At 36.7% G+C, this 18,564-nt stretch overlaps 1 protein-coding gene across 2 annotated transcripts in view; it reads right to left on the bottom strand.

Annotated features, from left to right (window-relative positions):
- Positions 1 to 1,651: 1,651 nt before the first annotated feature.
- SELENOF (selenoprotein F) overlaps positions 1,652 to 18,564 on the bottom strand; it is a 55,223-nt gene continuing 38,310 nt past the window's right edge. Inside the window, exons 4-6 of one of the 2 annotated variants that reach the window (XM_036073283.2) lie at positions 16,166 to 16,198; positions 5,097 to 5,146; positions 1,652 to 2,507 (exon numbers count right to left, since the gene is read on the bottom strand). In XM_036073283.2, the coding sequence (XP_035929176.1) occupies positions 2,376 to 2,507; positions 5,097 to 5,146; positions 16,166 to 16,198 (215 nt within the window). In that variant the 3' untranslated portion in view covers positions 1,652 to 2,375. The remainder of the gene's footprint in view (positions 2,508 to 5,096; positions 5,147 to 16,165; positions 16,199 to 18,564) is intronic. The other variant, XM_036073284.2, reaches the window with a different exon arrangement.

Below are 18,564 nucleotides of genomic sequence, written 5' to 3'. Positions count from 1 at the left end.
CAGTCTGAAGGTAAAATGTTCAGCAAAAGCCTACTCTGACTTTTTGATCACAAATGCAGGCCTTTTCCCAGAGCAAGTCCTCTGTCACCACAGAATATAATTAAAGGGCATTTTAATTTTCAAGTAAAAGAAATACTTACCTAGTTGTGCTCATATCTGGAATCTCTACTCCTCCTTCCCATGTATTTGCTTTCACATATAAGGGAAGGCCAATTTTAATTTCCAAAGTTTTGCAGTATTTGCTTTCACAAGTGTTTTTTTGCATTTTATTATCTTTAATTTTAGACTAGCTTTTAAGCCTCAAACCCTCTTAAAACAGGAAATAATGTTTTTGTTCATAGTTTCTTTTAAGAGGCTTTTGCCAAATTCAGGAATTTACAGATAAATTAACTGTTTTACATTATAAGTAACATTTTGGCAGGGGGAACAAATTTATAATTATCAAGTATTACATATCCATATTTGTGAGCCAGAATAAGCTTAATCAAATATCAGAACTGGCTACAAAATGGCACTTTTTGGATCAGTATTTCTCTCTCTCTCCTGTAATCATTTGTCTTTTTTAAAAAGAGCTTTTAGGTGTTCTTTGATTGGAACTGGTGAAAAATAGTTGGAATTGACTGATTTGAACCTCCCAATTAAAATAGTAGAGCTTGGTGGATACACGGTTATTCATCAACTCAAGAACTTCAAGCTCTAAGCTACTATGGGGGTTCTTTAGCCTCTTTTGCTCTCTCATAATAACTTGAAGAGTTTTTAAGCTTCCTTTCACTTTTTTTTTTTTTAAGCCAATGCCAGCACTCATTTAACTGGCTCTTCCTGCCCAGACAGCCGTCCAATTAGCTTCCTGTGCCAATCCCGGAAGTTCTGAAGTTTCATCCCTTCTATCCTACTGTTCATCTGTATGTGGTGGCCCCTCCTCATGCTATTTTTCCCACTGTCCCTGACCAGCTTCACCTCCCTCTTGTTCTGAAGTAATAACGGCCACTGGAGATAGTGCCACACCATCCGGGGTCTTGCACTATCAAAACGATGGCTCTCTCCATTACTCTAAATAAAAATAGAACCTAGTCTGTTTGCCAAGACTTCTCATAGTGTTGTATTTTGTTAACCAACTTGCCTAGGGTTTATTCTCTTCATGGCTTTACAAATATACTTAATTTAAAATATGACGTAATACAAAATGCTAGTAATAATAACCAATCTCTTAAAAATATTCTATAAACATTTCCTGGTAGTATCTTTGAAGACTTCCAAATATCCTTCATTAACATGGTTTAATTCTTAATTTATTTCTGAAGTTTCTAGATTAGACCCATTTGATAAGAGGTTTAAATGACCTAAATTCATTTGGATGAATGCTGTTCTTAGTGAACCACCAGAGGGTCAAGCAAGAAAAATAATTTTTAATAGCGCAATAAAAATTCTGCATTTTAAGAGCTATTCCTTAAAGGAGATATCAGTAAAAAATGTGTTCACAGATAAAAGCACTTTGAGAAACTGCTAGACAAGTATAAAGTAATATTACCCACAATAAGTTTGAAACACTATAGCCATTTTAACATTTTGGATAAAATAGGGCTTCGATGAAAAAATAAAAATGCACTGAGAAATGTGTCATTTTTAAACACGAGAGGACAAATCAGAAGAATTTCAAATTCTCGATTTTTTTTTGAAACTTTATTTATATTTTGGTCTTAAACAAATGATTTTTTATTTTTCTGTAAGAGCGTGAAGCACAAAAGTTTGCTAAATATCAGAACCACACAAATCCTCCTGAAGGTTTTCTGTGTAGTCTTCATTAATGCAAATCTCTGTGAATGTTTCATTCTTACTGTAGATCTTGAATCTGTTTTACAATAATGAAGCCATAAAGTTTTAATGCAACACATTCATTATGAACTATAGCATTTCTATTAAAAGGAAAGCTGGGAAAACGAGAAGCAGGCAATCTGTTGAGGCTCAGTGGCTCGTACTTTGTAGTTTCTGCTGTTGCTTTCAAAGAGCACACAGCACGTGCATGAGGCACAGTAGGCATCTCCCTTATCACCCGCCTACTCTAAACATCTGCTGTTCCTAAAACTGGACCAATCATTACAAACTATCATTTGCATAATTAGCCAACTATTACAAAGCATTTCGTTAGTGGTATCAACAAATGTGGAAGGATGGAAATTTATGAAAACTGGGTTTTGTTAAGCTTGCCAACTCCTCAGATACCATGGGCTGTGCTGCCACTTCAACTGTTAATGAGCTGTTTAATGCCTCACAGAAAGAATGATCAAAGGAAGGAGGCAAAACTAAAATATTCTCTAGGTACTGTAATATTTCATTTGATAAAGTAACAAAAGGATAGGACAAAATTGAAGCAAGATTTATATGCGTTCCAACTTTTCACTCAGGAATTCTTCTACACTGTCTGTGTTCCATTTGAGGATGCTTAATTCTTCAGCAATGTTCCCGTTGTCATCCAAGAGCTTTAATACAGGATCTGAACCACGAACATACTACAAAAAGAAGGACATCATTTTTATCTGCTTAGAAGAGCCTTCTCAGCCTCAACCAAAAACCAAACAATTTAATCCAGCTTTACCCTATAAAAAAGGTGTGTAGATATAACATCATAATAGGTCTTACAGGATTTCAAAAAAGAACTAAATAATTACATTTACCTCTAAAAAGAGAAACACCTGTTGGTATCAAGACTAAGATTTAAGATTGAATGTAAACAAACATTTATTGTATATACAACAAAGTCCACATGAGCTTAAAACCTGATGGAGGAGACAAGTTCAAAATGAGAATGACTGCACACAAATTATCAAAATTCTGTATTGTTTTAAATTTTAAGAAATCAATTATTTTTTATTGTAATTAGTTTATAATTAGGCTGGATTCTGAAACTTCAGACTCACTAGTTGACCCTAATAATATGACAGAGAACTGAGGAAATTCTAACAGTGACCAACATGATCAACAAACATGATTCCAATTCATTAAATCCATCTTCAATGCTAAATTAAGCTGAATCACATAACCAAAAATGCAGCAGTGATGAAGAAGGCAGCTCTCAGAACTTCTTTCGGCAATTTGTGCCTCAGGTGTCTAGTCTGTGAACCCTACAGAGCTGGAGCCAAGCTCTGGTGTGATTAGCACCTGGTGTAGTCTCAAGCCATTTGTCACGAATCAATACCATTAATAAACCATTTTTGGTTAGATTATCTACAAACTATTTTAAAAGATTTGACTTTTCAAAAACTCATTTTAGTCCACAAAAAGAAAAATTTACATAGAATATAGCTGTAAAAATCTTCAAAATATTGTCAAACCTAACTGCATGAAGGAATTACATACCATGACCAATTAGGATTTATGCCAGGTATACAAGCCCGGTACAACGTTTGAGAATCAGTTACTATACCCCCACCAATAGGCTAACTAAGAAAAATATTATCAATCGATGGAGAAAAAGCATCCTGTCACACGCTTCAAGGTAGATGAACCTTGGGGGCCTCATGCTAAGAGAAATAAGCCAGCCATGAAAGGACGAATACTGCATGATTCAACTCGTATGAAGTATCTAAAATAGTGAAAATCACAGAAACAAAGCAGAAGGGTGGTTGGTCAAAGGGCTGGGAGGAGGACAGGGGGAATTAGGGTTTAATAGGTATAGACTTTCAGTGTTGCAAGATGAAGAAATTTCAGAGATCTGTTGCCCAACAGTGAATATATCCATATACATATATATACATACATATACACATTATACACACATATACATATATACATATACACACATATATGTGTGTGTATATATGTATTTTTAAAGATTTTATTTATTTATTTGACAGAACGAGAGACAGCAAGAGAGGGAACACAAGCAGGGGGAGTGGGAGAGGGAGAAGCAGGCTCCCCACCGAACAGGGAGCCCGATGCGGGGCTTGATCCCAGGATTCCAGGATCATGACCTGAGCCGAAGGCAGATGCTTAACCGACTGAGCCACCGAGGCGCCCCCAACAGTGAATATATATATAACACCGCTGAACTGTATGTTTAAAAATAGTTAAGATGGTAAATTTAATATTATGTATTTATCACAAATTAAAAATTTAAAAAGTGGGCTAAAGATCTGAACAGATACCCAAAAGACCTACAGATGGCAAATAGGCTTATGAAAAGATGCTCAATTAGGGAACTGCAAAATAAAACGATGAGATAATATCATGTACTTATTAGAATGGCTAAAATGCCAAGCACTGACAATACTTAATGCTAGTGAAGATGGGGAACCACAGAAACTCTCATAACTAGTAGGAATGCAACATAATACAGCCAATTTAGAAGATAGATTGGGAATTTCTTACAAAGCTAAACAATTTTACTATATGATCTAGCAATTGTGCTCCTAGGTAATTAATAAGTTGAAAACTTATGTCTACACAAAAATGTGTATGGCAGCTTTACTCGTAATTGCCAAAAATTGGAAGCGACCAAGATGTCCTTCCATAAGTGAATATAAAAACTATGGTACAACAGAATGTTCATATTATTTAGTGGTAACAAGAAATGAGCTACCTAGCTATAGGGAAGATATGGAAAGAACCTTAAGTGCATATTGCTAAGTCCAAGAAACCAATTGAAAAGGCTACAATACTGTATGATTTCAACCATATGACCTTCTGCAAAAGGTAAACTACAGACAGATCAGTGGTTGCCAGGGGTTTGCGGGAGGGGGTGAGGCAGGAAGAGGTATGAAGAGGTAGAGCTCAGGATATTTTTAGGGCAATGAAACTATTCTGTAAGATAGTGTAATGGTGTATACATGGTATTATATACATTTGGCAAAACTAGAACTATGCAATACAGAAAAAAATCCTAATGCAAGCTATGGAATTTAGTTAATCATGTATCAGTACTGGTTCATCAATTGTACCACATAAATGCAAGATGTTAAGGGAAACTGGTGGGAGGATACAAGGAGGGGGGTATATATGGGAACAGCGTACTTTTGGATCAATTTTTCTGTATACCTAAAATTACTCTAAGGTATTAAAAAAAATACTGGAAAAAAGGAATTCCATTAAAATCCTCTTACCTTGATTTGTAGTCCTCTGAATAGTTTGGGTTTATCACTCCTGACAAAAGCTTAAGAAAAAAGATTCCAATTATTCACTCTGAAACTCAAGCTAGCTACAAAGATTAATACAAAAAGTACAAATACACTCAATAAAAAAATTAGATCCTATATTAAAAAAAACTAAGGAAATTCAAACATATAAATAAATGGAAAAGGCATATCATACTATTCAATAAGAATAAATATTTTAAGATGTTAATTGTTTCAAACTTAATCAAAATCCCAAATTCTAATGGGATTCTGAGGGCTTGGTAGTAAAGCTCTGTGATAAGACTAAATGTGTAAGAAGTCTGGGTGGTTTAGAAAAAGTGAAATACTGGAGGGGAATTTGTTCCATTGTTAACAGACAATGTCATACCAGAATAGATAAAACAGATTAGGAAATCTAGAGATAATCAAATATCCGCATGCATTGTTTAATATGGTAAAACTATCAAATCAGAGAGGGAAGGAGAAAATGATTATGTGTTTGTGTCTGGGGGTGTATGTGTGAATTATTTAGCACACTGGAGAAAATCTGTCAAACTATTAGGGAAAAATAGGATCTAGGTACCTGTTTTTCTATCTTGTATCTAAATGAATTCCTGATGGATTAAGATTTTCAATTCATTCAACAAATATTTATTGCAGACCTAACTGTATGCCAGACGACAGAGATAAAGCTATACAAAACATGATTCCTGCTCTTATGGAGCTTACGGTCCGGTGAGGAAGAAAGATGCTAAACCAGTAGTCACACTAATAATTTCAGCTGTGGTAAGTATTACAGAGAAGTTAACATACACAACTTCAATACGGAATATAAAATTCTTCTTCCTAACTACGACCATAGAGGAAATGCTTTATGGATATGCCTATACAAAAATGAAAACTTCAGGACAGTTAAACACCACTAGAAAATTAAAAGTAAAAATGATATACTGGGGAAAATCTCTAACAATGTATAAAAGTTCTCATAAATTATTAAATACATAATAGGTGCACAGATGGACTAAAGAGAGGAGCATGTAATGTACAAATATACAAATGGTCAATAAACATTTGAAATAAATGTTCATCCTCACTAAAAATCCAATGTCAAAACAATGAGATACTCTCACTCAGAGTGACAAAAGTTAAAAGGAATATTTAAGGTTAGAGAAGGGGTGGGGAGAGGGATTTTCCTGGGAGTTACTTGCGGGAGAAATATAAATAGACATGTATTTCCAGAGAGGTATTTAGCAAAATGAACACAAAGTCTTAAAATGTACATATTCTTCAAATCTGAAAGTCCCCTGCTGGGTATTTCTTTATTCTGAGGAAATAAGTGTACAATATAATGCAAAGATACATAATATATAAGGTCCTGCTAACCACATCTAGAAATTTGGAAAAAATCTAAATGTGTAAGAAGCTACAGGTTAAATAAATTAACGTGGACCATACCACAAAATGCATCCAATCATTAAAAACTAATCTATTTACTGACATAGAAGCAAACTCATATATAAAAAGCAAGTTTGAGGGGCGCCTGGGTGGCTCAGTCGTTAAGCGTCTGCCTTCGGCTCAGGTCATGATCCCAGGGTCCTGGGATCAAGCCCCGCATCGGGCTCCCTGCCCCGCGGGAAGCCTGCTTCTCCCTCTCCCACTCCCTCTGCTTGTGTTTCCTCTCTTGCTGTGTCTCTGTCAAATAAATAAATCTTTAAAAAATAAATAAATAAAAAGCAAGTTTGAGATTAGTTTGTTTCCTCTGGTTGTTACAAAAAAATATTTCAATATATTTATTCAAATATCTTAAAAAAATTAAGCTAGAAAATATAAAATACCTGGCACAATACACATAACCTTTAAAAAATGTTAACTATTATTTTAATAGGGGGTTATATCTGGAGCACGGGGTTTGGCAAGTTTTACATTAAAAAAAATTTTTTTTTTAAGATTTTATTTATTTGACAGAATGAGAAAGAGGGAGAACGAGCACAAGCAGAGGGAGAGGGAGAAGCGCCTCTCTGCTGAGCAGGGATGCCCGATGTGGGGCTTGATCCTAGGACTCTGGGATTATGACCCGAGCTGAAGGTAGATGTTTAACTGACTGAGCCACCCAGGTGCCCCTTGGGGAAGTTTTAAATGAACGTTTTCCCTTTTTTGGACTATTGATCTACACTCTACCAATTTTTTAGCAATCATCATATAAAACTGTTTAAGTTAAATTTAGAACACATTTTTCTAAAATACAAGTAGATACTTCATACAAATACTTGATAGTTCTTAGATTTTATGGTGACATACATGCTTGTGAGAACTTATTTCTTAAACTTACAATTAACTAGCACTGGAATTATAGACATGTTTCATTATAAAGGTCTTTATTTACTATTATTTTTGTTTTATCATCCTAAATGCAAGTATATAGTTTTTCTTTTTAAGATTAAGAACTTGTTGGAAGAGACTCAGATATCCTATCTATAATTCCCCTACAGAATTCAGTTCAAAATAAAGCTGATTAAGTCTTTTTATTAGAATTTCTTATTAACTCCATCCTTTAGGATTTATCCAAATACTCTGCAGACTCTTGAATCCCCAAGCAAAAAAGATCTCATGATACCTGTTGCATTTTATACCATCCCTTTGGCAAATGCTGTATGTATACTTGTGCAAAACACCGGTTAACACTAAGTGTGTTGTCTAATGCATAAGAAACTTCTCTAGGGGAAAAGGACTGTTCTTATATATTTTTTGTATCCCTTAATAGAGCCTAGCACATTTAATAATTTTCATTCAATAGATTTTTAATAGGCTGAAATGAATAAATTTAGTATGAGTCACTAATGACTATTTTCATCAGTTCTTTGCTTTTTAACCATAGATCTACAAAGCCCCCTAATCTTGAATGAGGGGAATATCTGTTACATACCCTGTAGTAGCAAATCACATTTTACAAGCCGTGAATTAATCTTCCAATAGATACTTGGGTGCTGTTATGTACACATGGCACTGGGATAGGCTATATGAGAGTATAAAACTTGCAAAAAGACTCATAGTAACTTCTTTTCTAGTTTACTTTCTGCTGTTTTAAAAACAGCTCAATAACATCAGTTTGATTATTCCTAAAGAAATCCAGTCACTGGGACTCCTGGGTGGCTCAGTCAGTTAAGCATCTGCCTTTGGCTCAGGTCATGATCCCAGGGTTCTGGGATCAAGTCCTGCATCAGGCTCCTTGCTCAGTGGGGAGCCTCTTCTCCTTCTGCCTGCCACTCTCCCTGCTTGTGCTCTCTCTGACAAGTAAATAAAATCTAAAAAAAAAAAAAAAAATCCAGTCATTGCATTTCTAGAAAATGTTCTTATGCCAACTTATTTGTCAGTTATAAAGGCAGTTTTGTGAATAGTACTTTAAAGTGATCAAATATACAGAAGTGATTAGAAAACACATGAAATGTTTCAGCTTTTCACTCTGGATTCTATCAGCAGGGCATTTGCACAGCTCCCTTGGAGAGGAGCTTGGTTTTGCTATATGTAGTACTTAGAAACTAGTAGGACTCTTCTTCTAATTCAGACTCTTCAGAGGTAATAAACAATATTAAAAACAAAATCTATCCTCCTAGTTCCAAAAAGAGGGTAAAATTGGGGATGATGAGATAACAGGAAGGGTATGTCCTGAGGTTAAAGGAAAATGCTTGAATGAATTTATTTTCAAAATAAGTGAAAATATAAATGAAAAAGACAATATACTTGGCTAGATGTAATGATATACCCTTGATCACATCACAATTAGTCAGTCATACAATGTACTTTACTGGTTTTAAGGTTTAATTTGATTATAAGGGCTTATAGAAAGTATGGTTAAGACTTGTGAACTATCACATAAAATTATAAGGAGTGACAGATGTTTTCCTGTTGATAAAAATAAACATTTGAATCAGAATATATTCTAAATAAAAATGTCGTATATCATACCCAGAAACAATACAATGAGAACGGCCAACAACAACAAACAACAGAACTGAATTCTCAACTGTGCTCCAGCAAGCTTCTGGGTACCTAAAAGAGTATCTCTAAAATAAGAAAATTTACTATTGTATACAAACCATCTGGAGTGTAGAATTATGAGTCATGTGGGTCTTCCCAACAAGACCATTTAAAAGCACTTGAAAAAACATTCAGAAAAGAGCAACTTAAATAACTGAAAGAATCTGAGGAGACTGGAGGTACAACAATGAAGACAAGACAAACTAAAAATATGACTTCTTAGTGTGGAAAGATAAAGAAAAAGAATGTTTGAAGACTATAAATCCATCAGGGATATATTAACCAACACAAACACAGGCTTTTCACCCGATTCCCATTTGTCAAAAGTGGGGGCACCCTTGAATTAGATACATTTTGTAATTCCATTCAATAAATATTTGAATTCCTCTTAATACGAGGAGTAGTGTTAGATAGATTCTGGGTAAATTAATGACAAAAAAAAATTCTGGGCTTTAAGAGTTCCTAGTTCGGTAGAGGCAAAAGACCAATAAAGCAAATAAGTACATTATAATATGTATATATTATAATATTATGTGGCAACTGTGGAATATAAAGGATAAAGTGAAAAATTCTGTCTAAAGGCCACAAAAAAGAACGTTTGGACTAAATTTTGAATGAACAGCAGTTTGCTACAAGAACTGGAAGGGGCATAAGTCAGGAGGAACATGCAGTGTATGCAAAGTCTTAGAGGTCAGAGTTCAGAGAAATGCAGATAGTTGTGCACGTGAACTAGAGGTGTGAATGACAATCAAGAAAAGCATGTTGTGATGGGTCTTGTACTGTGAAGCTACTGAGTTTGACATTTATTCTGTAATGGGGAACTATAGAGGGCCACAGAAATCAAATATGTCTACCGGAAAAGGTCTTTTTGGTAGTTGTGTAGAGGACTCAACAAAAGAAAGAAAAGGGAACATAGATACCTAGACCAGATAACAAGTACCTAATCCTTCTAGAGAAAGATGCCAAAGGCTTAATTTAAATCACAGAGAAGGCCAAGGAAGTAAGATTTGAAAGTTCTTAAGGAGGGGAAGAGATACCATTTGGTGACTAACTGGGTATAAAGTGAAATAAAGGTTAGTCATGATTCCTGTGTTTTATGCTTTTGCTTGGTGATACTGCCATTTGTGGAAACAGGAAAGAAGATGGTATACTTTTCTAAGAGAAGAGTATTAATTCAGTTTTTGGATATGCTGGGTTTAAGGCCTCTCTACCAAAAATGTGGGCCACAGCCTGGAGGATTACTAGAAATGCAGAATCTCAGGATCCACCCGAAATTTACAGAATTTACTCTATATTTAACAAGATTTTCAGATGATTCATAGGCTTAAAGTATCTACGAGATTATACAAACGAAAATGTCCACTTGCAGTCAGAAATGTGATTTCTAACAGAGAGATGTGACCTGAAGATACAGATTAGGAGTCATCAGGTAACTACTATAATTGGTACTGAGGGAGTGGGACATTCAAGAGAGTAAGAAAGGAAGGAAAATATAAAAATAGACCCTGACTATAACTAACATTTGAAAGGTGGGTGGTAGATGAGACGCCAGGAAAGGAAAATGGAAAGCTTGTTAGTTGTAGGAAAAACTAGGAGGTAACAAATTCACAGAAGTGAAGGGAAGAGTTTCAAATACTAGACTCAAGTAAGATTTAAACATCAGGAGGTAAAATGGTAGAAACAGAAGCCAGAATGTCATAGGTAGAAGAATGGCTGGCAGCAAATAAACAAAATTCTGCATGTTATGAGAAGTCGGGCTGCAGCTATAACTGATATACTGATTTGAGCTGTTTTTATTTTTTAAAGACAGCAAATAAAGGAGTATAGAAATGCCTGATGGTTACTAATGGAAATTTATTACCTAAAGAGAGAGTATGTTACAAAAACAATACCCACCATTTAATATCCTTGGTACTGAAATAGTGCTTGACACACAGTAAAGCACTCAGTAAGTATTCACAGAATTAGTGAATGGTTTACTCTGTATTTGGTGGTGCCATGCACATACTAAGTGATGTAGGTGTGTTATTTAATCCTCAAAACAATCTTATAAGGTGTGTTTTTACTGATTTTAAACCATCTATTACCCATTTTATAAATGAGAAAAACTGATGAAGTGAATACTAATGAATGATACTACTTCTAGTAAAACTCTAACGTAGCCTCATAATCCTAGGCATTACTACTGGCATGAGAAGTTCGTAGAAGTGAAATCATCAACGTGCCTGATCTCGTCTGACCTCAGAAGCTAAGCAGAGTCGGGCCTGGCAAAAAAACCCCAAAAAACAAAAACACTTTTTTTTTTTTGCCTTCAAAGGTATATGATTTTAATAAGGAATTGGCAAACTATAGTCTGAGGTCCATAGTCTAGGCTGCTGCTTTAGTAAGTACAGTTTACTGGGACAAAGCCACACTTACTTAAATACTGTCTCTGGCTGCTTCTACACTACAGAAGTAGAGTTCAATAGTTGTAGCACAGACCTTTGTTGCCTATCAAGCTGAAAAATTTTATTTAGCCTTTCACAGAAAGTTTGCCAAGACCTACATAATTAGGGAAAAAAATTTTTTTGAGACACACACATATGCTTAACATTGTAAGACTCATGCTTAAGAAGGAATTGTCATTATTACTTTTCATGCTACTACAAATGATAAAACATTAGGTCCACAGGGCCACTCAAAGTGACTCCTGCCCTGGGGAGAGAGAGAGCGAGCCCCTCACCCCAGCATGACTGCAGTTCATGAAGCTGAGCCCCTTAGCTGGTTGAACAGGGAGAAAGCCCTGCTCTTCTGCGTGCTTGCAGCTGTGGCAGAGAGGCTAACTGTGGACAACTAGGATGACTGCTGGCTCCACCCTCCAGTGAGCCCACATCAGCCACAGGTGGGCCTCAACAGCACAGGGAGCAAATTCTGCCCAGTGTGCCCACAGTAGGCAAAGAGGGTGATTGCCTTCAGTGGGTAGCTCAACCATAATAGGATGACACATGCAGCCCACAGAGGGGATACCCCTGGAGCACTGAGTTCTGGTGAAAAGAATGGATTGTGTTCTAGGGCACCACAAGACCATTTCCTTATAAGGTAACTACTTTCTTTCTTTTCTTTCAAAGATTTTATTTATTTGTGTGTGAGAGAGAGCGAGAGTGCATGCAAGCAAGCACAAACAGGGCGGAAGGAGAAGCAGGCTCCCCCGCTGAGCAGAGAGCCCGATGCGGGACTCGATCCCAGGACCCTGGGATCATGACCTGAGCTGAAGGCAGATGCTTAACTGACTGAGCCACCCAGCTGTCCCACAAGGTAACTAATTTCAAGACCAAAAGCCGTAGTTGACCTAATACACACAAACACAGAGTAAGACAAGGTAAGAAGACTGAGGCATATGTCCTAAATGAATGAACACGACAGAAATCACAGTAAAAGAGCTAAATGAAACAGATAAGCAATATGCCTGATGAAACTTTAAAGTAATAGTCATACTCAGTGGACTTGAGAAGAGTAGATAAACACAGTTACAACTTCAAAGACACAGAAAATATAAAAAAGAACCAGAGTTGAAAAATTCAATAACTAAAATGAAAAATACACTAGAAGGAATCAACAGATGACGGAACGCAGAAGAATGGATCAGCAATCTAGAAGACAAGGTAATGGAAAGTAACCAAGCCAAATATCAAAGAGAATAAAAAATGAGAATAGGTTATGGGAAATATGCAACATCATCCAGTGTAACATATTCATTTATAGGGATACCAGAAGGAGAAGAGAAAAACAAGGGGTCAGAAAACTTACTTAAAAAAATAGTTGAAAACTTCCCTAACATGGGAAAGGAAACAAACATTCAGGTCCAGGAAGCATGCAGAACCCCTAACAAGACAAACCAAAAGAGGTCCACTCCAAGACACGTAATAATTAAAATATCGAAGATTAAAGACAAAGAGAGAACCTTAAAAGCAAAGCAAGAGAAAACAGTTACAATCAGGGAAACCCCATTTTTCACCAGAAACTGAGGCCAGAAGGGAGTGGCATGATAAATTCAAAGTGCTGAAAGGAAAAAAACCTTCAAGAATACTCAGTGAGGTTATCATTAAGAATAGAAGGAGAAAAAAAGTTTCCCAAACAGAAGTTAAAGCAGTTCATCACTACTTAACTAGGCTTACAAGAAATGATAAAGGGAATTCTTAAGTAGAAAGAAAAGGCCATAATGAGAAGAAAATTAGGAAAAAGAAAAAATTTCAAAGGTAAAAGCAAACATAGTAAAAGGAGTAGATTAAGCCAATGTGGAGATTAAAACACAAAAGTAGTAAAATCAATTGCATCTAAAAAATCAGTCAAGGGATACACAAAAAGATGTAAAATACAAAATCATACATAAAATTTAAGTGATCATCAACTTTATATAGACTGCTATACACAAAGAATGTTATATATGAACCCAATGATAACCAAAAATAAATCTGTGATATACACAAAAAATAAAAGGAATCCAAGCATAATGTTAAAGCCATCAAACCAAAAGAGAACGAGAGAAGACAGAGAACTACAAAAACAACCACAAAGCAATTAACAAAAGGACAATAAGGACACATCCATGAATACTTAATTTAAATGTAAATGGAATATGGCTAAGTGGGTTAAGTGCCTGACTCTTTTAATAAATTTTTAAATTATTTTTCTTTTTAAGGATTCTTATTTATTTATTGAGAGAGAGAGAATGATAGAGAGCATGAGAGGGAGGAGGGTCAGAGGGAAAAGCTGACTCCCCGCTGAGTGGGGAACTGACGCGGAACTTGATCTCAGGACTCCAGGATCAGGACCTGAGCCGAAGGCAGTCGCTCAACCAACTGAGCCACCCAGGCGCCCAAGTGCCTGACTCTTGATTTTGGCTCGGGTCATGATCTCAGGGTCCTGAGATCGAGCCCTGCTTAAGATTCTGTCTCTCCCTCTGCCCCTCCCTGCCTGTGCGTGCACCTGCGTTCTCTCTCTCTCACAAAGAAAAAGTAAATAGACTAAATGCTCCAATCAAAAGACACAGGGTGACTGAATGGGTAAACAACAACAAAAAAGACCCATCTATATCTTGTTTACAAGAGACTTGCTTCAGACTTAAAGACACATAAGGAGTGAAAAGTGAAGGTATGGGTAAAGCTATTCCATGCAAATGGAAGAGAGAGAGAAAAAGGTAGGAATACTTTTACAAAGACTGTAGCAAGAGACAAAGAAGGGCATTACAGAATGATAAAGTGATCACTTCAACAAGAGGACTTAATTATAAGTATCTCTGCACCCAAAATAGTATCACATAAATACATAAAGCAATTATAAAAGGCATAAAGTAAGAAATTAGCAGTAATATAATAGTAGGTGACTTAAACACCCCACTTACATCAATGGATAGATATTTTGTGGACAGAAAATCAACAAGGAAAAAGTGGCTTTGAATGACACATTAGACCAGATAGAACAGAAATACACAGGATATTCCATCCAAAAACTACTGAATATACATTCAAGTGCACATGGTACATTCTCCAGGGCAGCTCCTATCTTAGGCCACAAAGAAGTCCAAATAATTTTAGAAGTCTGAAATCATATCATGTATCTTTTCTGACCATAAAGGTATGAAACAAATAAATTGTAAGAAAAAAAAACTTGAAAAAGCAAAAACACATGAAGGTTAAAAAAAAGACGCTACTAAACACCGATGGGTCAACAAAAAAATCAAAGAGAAAATAAAAAAATACATGGAGAGAAATAAAAATGAAAATATAATGGTCCAAAATCTTTGGGACGCAGCAAAAGCAGTTTTAAGAGGGAAATTTATTGAGATACAGGCCTACCTCAAGAAACAAGAAAAACCTCAGAAAACCTAACCTTACACCTAAAGGAACTAGAAAAAGAACAAACAAAGCCAGTGGAAAGGAGGGAAATAATAAAGATTAGAGCGGAAATAAATGAAATGGCAACTAAAAAAACAATAGAAAAGTTCAATGAAACCAAGAGCTGGTTCTCTGAAAAGATAAATAAAATTCAAACGCCTTTAGCTAGACCCATAAAGAAAAAGAGGACTCAGGGCACCTGGGTGGCTCAGTTGGTTAAGCGTCTGCCTTCGGCTCAGATCATGATCCCAGGGTCCCAGGATTGAGCCCCACATCAGGCTCCCTCTGTGGGGATTCTGCTTCTCCCTCTCCCTCTGCCTGCCACTCCCCCTGCTTGTGCTCTCTCTCTCCCTCTCACTGTCAAATAAATAAATAAAATCTTAAAAAAAAAAAAAAAGACTCAAAATCAGAAATAAAGGAGAAATAACTGACACTACAGAATACAATGAACTGTAAGAAAATATGACGAAAAATGAGTAACTTCCCAGGAACATACAATCTTCCAAAACAGAATCAGAAATAGAATATTTGAACAGACCAATCATGTGTAATGAGACTGAATCAATAATTTAAAAACACCCAACAAACAAAATAAAGTCCAGGACCAGATGAATTCACGGGTGAATTCTATCAAACATGTAAGGAAGATTTAATACTTATCCTCAAACTATTCCAAAAAATAGAAGGGGAGAGAAAGGAAAGCTTCCAAATACACTCTATGAGGCCAGCATTACCCTCACATGAAAAAAGAAAACTACAGGCCCATATCCCTGCTGAACACAGACACAAATATCCTCAACAAAATATTTGCAAACCACATGCAACAAGACTTTGAAAGGATCACTCACCATGATCAAGTGGGATTTGTTCCAAGGATGCAAGAGTGGTTCAATATTCGCCAATGTGACATACATTAATAAGAGGAAAGATACAAACCATATGATCATCTCAATGGATGCAGAAAAGGGCATCTGACAAAATTCTACCTCTGCTTATGATACAAACTCAAAATGAGGTGGGTTAGGAGGGAATATACCTCAACATAATAAAGGCCATATATGAAAAAGACAAAGCTAACATCACATTCAATGGTGAAACACTCAAAGCTTTTCCTCTAAGATCAGGAACAAGAAAGGATTCCACACTTACCACTTTTACTCAACATAGTACTGGAAGTCCTAGCTGCAGCAGAGAAGAAAAAGAAAGGCAACCAAATTTGTAAAGAAGTAAAACTGTTATTATTTGCAGATGACAAGATACTTTATATAGAAAACACTAAAGACCACCAAACCCAATTAGAACAGATACATTCAGCAAAGTTTCAGGATACAAAATTAATACACAGAAACTGGCTTTATTTCTATACACTAATAATGAAGTACCAGAGAGAGAAATTAAGAGAACAATCCCATTTAAACTGCACCAAAAAGAATAAAATACCTAGGAATAATTAAACAATGGAAGTCAAACACCAATATTCTGAAAACTACAGGACACTGATGAAAGAAACTGAACATGACAAAAACAAATGGAAAGATATTCTGTGCTCATGAACTGGAGGAATTACTATATATATATTTTTAAGGTTTTATTTGAGAGAGAGAGAGAGAGAGAGAGGGAGGGAGAGAGAAAACATGAGTGGGGGGGAGGGGCAGAGGGAGAAGCAGACTCTCTGCAGAGCAGGGAGCCCGATGCCAGGCTGGATCCCAGGACCCTGGGATCATGACCTGAGCCGAAGGCAGATGCTTAACTGACTGGGCCACCCAGGTGCCCTGGAGGAATTACTACTATTAAAAATGTCCATACTACCCAAAACAATCTACAGATTCGATGAAATCCCTATCAAATAGCATTTTTCACCGAACTAGAACAGATAATCCTAAAATTTTTATGGAAATGTAAAAGACCTTCAATAGCCAAAGCAATCTTCAGAAAGAAAAGCAAAGCTAGAGATAATACAATTCCAGATTTCAAGATATACTACTAAAGCTGCAGTAATCAAAACAGTAGGGTACTAGCACAAAAACAGACACACAGATCATGGAATAGGACAGAGCCCAGAAATAAACCCATGCTTAAATGGTCAATTAATCTATAACACAATATACAACGGGAAAAAGACAGTAACTTCATTAATGGTGTTGGGAAAACTGGACAGGTATATGCAAAAGAATTAAACTGGACCAGTTTCTTAAACCATTCACAAAAATAAACTCAAAATGGATTAAGGACCTAAATGTGAGACCCAAAATCATTAAACTCCTAAAAGAAAACAATGGCTATAATCTCTTGGATACTGGCCTTAGCAACATATTTATGGAAATGTCTCCTCAGGTAAAGGAAACAAAAACTGTTGGGACTACACCAAAAACAAAAAGCCTCTGCACAGCACAGAAAACCATCAACAAACCAAAAGGCAACCTAGTGAACAGGAGAGGATATGCAAATGACACGTGTGAGAATATACAACTCAACACCAAAAACCAAACAATCTGATTAAAAACTGGGCAAAGGACCTAAATAGACATTTTTCCAAAGAAGACATACGCGTGGCAAACAGATACATGAAAAGATGTTATCACTGATCACCAGGTTAATGCAAATCAAATCCCAATGAGATCACTTCACACCAATCAGAATGGCTAATATGAAAAAGACAAAAAATAACAAGTGTTGGCTATGATGTGAAGAAACGGGAACCCTCATGCACTGCTGATGGGAAAACAGTATGGAGGTTCCTCAAAAAAATTAAATAGAAAAACCATACGATCCACTTATTCCACTACAGGGTTATTCAAAGAAATGAAAACACAAACTTGAAAAGATACACGCACCCCCTATTACTGCAGCATTACTTACAAAAGCCTAGATGTGGAAGCCACCCAAGTGTCCACCGATAGATGAATGGATAAAGTATATGTGGTATAGGAAGGTTCTGGTCCAAGATGGCAACTCAGGAAGGCCCTGAACTCACCTTCTCCACGGACACATCAAACTTACACCTATTTATAGAGCAAGTCCTCCTGGGGAACTTAGGGCCGACTGAAAAGTTTCTGTACAACAAAAGATAGCACAGAGAACGGCAGGAGAGAGGGTGGGAACGGCAGTGGGGAGGGATAGTACTGAGGGTGAGCAGATTCATCTGTCTTGTGGCATAGTCTACGGCACTGGCCCCTAGCCCACTGTAGCCCTGGATGTCCTGGGGCACAGAAAAAAAAGCTGAGGTTTAAAAGAGCAACTAGAACAGAAAGGAACTAGCCCCAGAACCTTGCCAAATAGTAAGAAAGCTGCTGGAACTCTCTCTGGGTCAAAAGAGCAGGTGAGTACCATAGTTTACATTCCCTCTCTACTGTGACAGTGCAATCAAGAACAGGGCCCCCAGCCCACACCAGCCCGACATCCTGGGGCACGGGGTAGGGGTGGGGAGGGGAATGAGGGGAAAGGTGTTTAAAAGTTCAAGTAGAGGGGCGCCTGGGTGGCTCAGTCAGTTAAGCGGCTGCCTTCGGCTCAGGTCATGATCCCAGGGTCCTGGGATCGAGCCCCGCGTC

The sequence above is a fragment of the Halichoerus grypus genome, chromosome 5 (genome assembly GCF_964656455.1).
Source record: "Halichoerus grypus chromosome 5, mHalGry1.hap1.1, whole genome shotgun sequence".
Taxonomy (NCBI): Eukaryota; Metazoa; Chordata; class Mammalia; order Carnivora; family Phocidae; genus Halichoerus; species Halichoerus grypus.
This window is presented reverse-complemented; position numbering and strand designations above follow the sequence as displayed.